The 5,631-nt window shown below is 39.2% G+C and overlaps 1 protein-coding gene across 1 annotated transcript in view; it reads left to right on the forward strand.

The window, feature by feature from the left end:
* Positions 1-5,631, forward strand: part of POLG2 (polymerase (DNA directed), gamma 2, accessory subunit) — a 37,019-nt gene that overhangs the window by 24,153 nt on the left and 7,235 nt on the right. The window contains exons 5-6 of the mRNA XM_006886277.1: positions 523-663; positions 3,416-3,496. Coding sequence (XP_006886339.1) covers positions 523-663; positions 3,416-3,496 — 222 coding nt within the window. The remainder of the gene's footprint in view (positions 1-522; positions 664-3,415; positions 3,497-5,631) is intronic.

Raw genomic sequence — 5,631 nt, forward strand, 5'->3', positions numbered from 1 at the left:
CTTGAAGATGTATCATGGAAGTGTTGCAGCCTAGAAGACACAAATTTAACTAACAAGTTAAAAGTACATGAGTCAAAAATTAAAAGCAATAATATTCCAAGTAGAGGTTCTAACAGAGGCACAAATCAGAAAAACCTAAATTTTTTTAAAAAAAAAATCTTAATAATAAGGGCTTTTCTTAATTTTATTAATAATATTAAAACAATTTTTACTTTTAGAGGGTTGCCTCTCAAAATACCAATCCTCACCTAGAGAACATTGGATACCATTAGTTCAGAATTCCTGGGTGTCGGACCCAAGTACTCTTAGAGTTTTAAAAGTCATGAATAATTCTGGTCTCTTAACAATTGCTGTCTAGACACCAAGCTCCTTGAGAGTGGAGAATGTGGGTTCGAGGCCTGGCAGGTGTTTGTAAAGGAATGTATAATTCTGTATGAACGTTATGTATGAGTCTAAAATGTGTAATTTTAAGAAATGCTTCTGCTAAGTAATTCTTTTTGTTTGTTTGACTTCTCTGTGAAGGGCCGAGATGGACGGAAAAATGTTGTTCCTTGTGTTCTCTCCATAAATGGAGATCTAGACCGAGGCATGCTGGCTTACCTCTATGATTCTTTTCAGCTAACAGAGAACTCCTTTACAAGAAAGAAACATCTTCACAGAAAGGTGATTTGGGTGTCTCAGAGATCGACTTGGGAAATGAAAAATAGATATTTTTCCTTTTTAAATGTTAGTGTTCTCAAGTCACTTTCTTATAAACCAAATAATGTATTTCTGTTAGTACAAGTAATTTAATTATTTCTCATGCTTTTGGAACTTAATCTTAGCAAGAATAGGTTTTCAAAACTCATAAAAACTCAAACTCGTTGCCATCAAGGTAGAATCCTTAGCTGATCCTCTAGCTGGTTTTTAGGCTGTAAATCACACAGGAGGAGATTGCTCTTCTTGCTTCTGTGTTGTCCCTGGTGATGTCAAATCGTCAGAGAGGCTTGACCTTTGACTTCAGTGTCACATCCTGTGGTTTAGACCCCCCAAGCTCTCTTAGAGATTCTCAGAGAAAACCCCAAGGCATTTCTGTCTGATCATGGGACAGACAGTGAGCTCTCTAGCCCCTGAATCTTTCCACTGATAACTTACATTTGTATCAGAAGCTAGCTGGTGAATAGGAGCGTAAGCAGGACAGCACCAGCGAGATCAATACCAGCAGTCTTGATCTCCTCACACTAGGCCTTGTTCCAGGTAAGTGACCCTGAGAACAGAGAAGCTGCATTAGAACCTGGACCAGAGGAGGGGGCTGAAGCTGTAAGAGGGAAAAGCGTGTTCTACTTTTGTAAGGTAATAGGAAGGTGAAGGAACTTGAAGTGATTTGAAACAGCAGGGAAGAAAATGGTGATAAGAATAGTAGTCCTCAGAGACTGGGCAGCCTTTGAAGGATGTTTTGTTCATACCCTGTCTTTTCTCAGCATATTAGGCAAGGTTAGTAGGTCAAAATATAGAGATGTGGTAGTATTTTTTAAGTGGCAGGAATTTGGAAACGTTCTATTTTCTCTGCATATGAAAGGAAGGTACCCCAAATCGGAATTTTACAAATAGTGAAGGGTACCACATTGGCATCGGCGACTGTGAGTGGGTTTAACATTCTCCAAAGTCGAATGAGTTATCAAGCTGTGCTCACTTAGCTTCATACGGGCCTGTTGTTTTTGTTCCTGCAAGTCAAGTACGACTCAGAGTGACCCCGTGAGCAGCAGATCAGATCCCTCTCCTGTCCTGTGCCACCTTCACCATTTCTGATGCACTGAGCCATTGTTACAGTCACGGTGTAAATCCATCTCGTGGAGAATTTCTTTCCCTTTTTCCTCTCTCCTGCTGACTCGCCACCTGTCCAAGCCTCATGTCCTCCTCCAAGAACTAGCCCCTCATAACAACATGCCTGAAGTGTGTGACACAGAATTTTACCACGCTTGCCTCCCAAGGAGCACCCAAGATTGTACCTCCTCTAAAATATTTATTTGGCATTAGTGGGCTTTTCAGTACCATCCTCCGACACCACAACTCAAAGGCATGGATTCATCTTCTGTCTTCCTTATTCACTGTCCAATTTTCAGATGCATGGGGAGTAATTGAAAAGCCTGTAATGTAGGGAAGTCTAATTATAGACTAGTTCTGAAGATGGGAGTTAAAAGATCTGTGTAGCAAACAAACAAGAAAGGTCCTTTCTTTCTCTTAGACTCCACATGTAGGTACTTAGCAAAGTTGACTCCACCTTGAAAATGACTCCTGAGTGTGACCTTGTCTCACCACTTGTTCTTTACCACCTTGGTCTTAGCCACCTGCCAACACACCGCGCCCTCTCCTAGCACTGCCCTTTCCTCTGTGCGAGCCTTTGGAAATGTCCAGGCTATCTTACCTCTTGCTCAAAGCACTGAGGAAGCTCCTGAGGGCATGTGGAGAGAGAACCAGAGGACTTGCAATATTTTGCAGAACTCTCTCCTGTCCTGACCCGACCTGTTGTTCCCCACCTCAGTCCGCTCCAGCAGCACTGTCCTTCCTGTGTCCAGTGCTTGCTCGTGCTCCCATCCCGCACCATTTCCCTTTGCCTGGAATGTTCTTCCATTGGGCATATGTCTTACTCTCTCATCTCCTTTCAGTCTTCTCAAATGTCACTTCAGAAGGAGATTTCTCTCACCAACTTAGTCACAAGTAGCCCAACTCCCTATCCTTTGCCAGCATTTTGCGTTTCTTTCTCCTCTTCTTTTCTTAGAACCTACGACTTTCAAATGAATTACTTACCTATTCTTTTTCACCATGATTCGTTATTATCACTGTTTGCTTTCACCATGAGGGACAAGAATTTTTGTCCCTAGCACTTAGAACTATTTCTGGTACCGAAACCCCACTGCCACTGAAGTCAATTCCGACTCATTACCACTGCCCATCTTTCTCCTGTGGAGCAGCGGGTCAAATCAAACCTCCAATCTTCTGGTTAGGAGACCTCCGAAAAACACTGTGCCACTGAATTATCTTCCAATAGCCATTCAGTGTTTTGTTAAGTGGTTGGATGAATAAGAAGAGTAGTAAATTTTGGTAAGAGAAAGTCCAGAGAATAAACCATATTTTAGCTCAGACTGAGAAGGGAAGGAAGTAATAATACCAGGAAAGAAAGGCACTTTTATTGAGGGAAGATGGAGTTGTCAGAAAATGGGCAAGCAGATAATTTATCTTGGCAGAACATCTGATTGGAGACTCTCTTAATTGGAGCCAAGGAAAGACAGCTGACTTCATCATTGAGGTCAGCCAGCTTTCCTTTTTAACACTGGAAATCTGAACTGTTTAAGAAAGTTTAAGGTTGTTGTTTCTTGTGGGATATTTAACCAATATGTGCTGCGTTTCCCCTCCCCTCCGCATTTAATTGCCTTAGGTGCTTAAACTTCACCCTTGTCTGGCCCCGGTTAAAGTTGCTGTGGATGTGGGAAGAGGCCCAACAGTGGAACTACGACAGGTAGGTTGAGTGAACTTTGAATGTTAGGATTTGGCTTATAACCATCATTCCAAGCAAATAAGTAGCTTGCCATTTAAAATAATATTTTGATTCATTTGCAGTTTAAAAATAATAAAATAATGAATAGTGGGTAAATACTGTGGTTAATTGCAGATAATTTGAAACACAATATTCTAAAGGAGCTAAATGCAATCCAGTGGACTCTACTTTTAAGGTCATGGCCAGCCATAGTTCCAGTTTTAAGAATATAGTTTTCTGTATGCTGGGCAGATAATCTGAGAAGCTAAATTATATGAAGAAGAAAGTGGCATCAGGATTGGAAGAAAACTCAATAATCTGCGATATGTTTGCAGAAAACAAAAGAGGATTGGAAGCACTTACTGATGAAGCTTAATGACTGTAGTCTTCATTATGGACTACAGCTCAACATAAAAAAAAAAGTCCTCACAGCTGGGCTGATAAACAACGTGGTAAATGGAACCTTAGTTGATCTTGTCACATTTCCCCATATAGTCCTGTTCTTGGTTTATTTGCTCAGCATACAGACTGGATAAGGGTAGTGAAAGGATATGACCCTGACACACACCTATCCTGATTTTAAGCCATGTAATATCCTCTGACTTTGTTCTTTAAGACTGCCTGTCTGTACACAGGTTCCACATGAGCACAGTGAGAGGTGTGGAGTTCTCATTCTCCTCATTGTTACCCATAATTTGTTATGTTCCACTCAGTTAACTGCCTTTGCATAGTCAGTAAAATACAGGTAAGCATCTTTCTAGTGCTATCTTTTCAGCAAGCTGCATTTGATAGCAGCAATGTTACATTTCATTCTATGTCCTCTACTGAATCCAGCTTGAATTTCTTGCTGTTCTCTGTTAATGTGCCATTTTTTTTTACTTCCATGTGATATTAAATAAATTGTTTGATAATGTCTACATTCTGTTGGATTTCCTTTTTTTCTCAGAATGGGCAGAAATAAAAATCTCTTCTTTAGTGCCAGGCAGCTCGCTGTATGAGATTTCTTGACGTAGATGAAGGAGAGCTGCCGGCATTGCATCCATTTGCTGAAATATCTAAGTTGATCTCAATTAAAGATTTATTTCTTATTTTTCACCAGTGTCTTCAGTGCATCTTGGACTTTAGTTCTTGATCATATGATATCTCCTGATATTGTTGAACATTGATCAGTTCTTTTTGATACAGTGACTCCTATAGATTTTGGTTCTAGATGTAGGATTTATTATTTTTTTTATTTTTTAAATTTTTTATTGTTATTTTAATGAAAGTTTACAGAAAATTTGGATTTTTATTCATTCATTGTTGTATATTTTCTCCCTCCTCCCCCCACTCCCAAGTCCATTTTTCTATGCATCTCTTATTCTGGACTGTTGACATGAAGATAATACCTAATTTCTTTTAGACAATTCTTTCCCTCATTTATTTAAATGTAATGTTCATAATTTATCCCCTTTTTTCTTAGTTTCTCCCCAAGCCCCATATCAGTCCTGTCTTATAACAGTGGCATTATGCAGTATTTGTCCTTTTGTGAGTGAGATATTTCACTCTGCATAATGTCTTCCAGGGCCACTCATTTTGTATAATATTTTACTAGTTCCTTTTTCAGTGCTGCATAGTATTCCGTTGTGTGAATATACCACACCTTCTCTATCCATTCATTTGTTGATGGGCACTTGGATTTCTTTCTATCTCTTTGCTATTGTGAATAACATAGCAATAAACATGGATGTGCATGAAGCTTTAAAGATCTTCATTTGCTGATGTGGCACAACTCAGAATGAGAGGAAATAGCTTTAGGCATTCAATAGTAATCAGAAGGTGGAATGTACAAAGTATGAACCTGGGAAAATTAGAGGTTGATAAAAACAAAGTGGAATGCTTGAAGATTGATATTCTAGGAATTAGTGTAATGATATGGACTGGTGTTGGCCACTTTGAATAGAACAATCATATGGTCTGCTATGCTGATAATGAATGACAAATTGAAGAGGAGTGGTATCACATTTTTTTGTTGTTGTTGTTGTTGGGTGGACTGTTTTTTTTTTTATTATTATTAAATTTTATTAGTTTTAATGAACATTTACAGGGATTTTGGGTTTTCATTCCTTCATTGCTGC

Source organism: Elephantulus edwardii, unplaced genomic scaffold, assembly GCF_000299155.1.
Source record: "Elephantulus edwardii isolate Elephantulus edwardi_28Jun2011 unplaced genomic scaffold, EleEdw1.0 scaffold00048, whole genome shotgun sequence".
Lineage (NCBI taxonomy): Eukaryota > Metazoa > Chordata > Mammalia > Macroscelidea > Macroscelididae > Elephantulus > Elephantulus edwardii.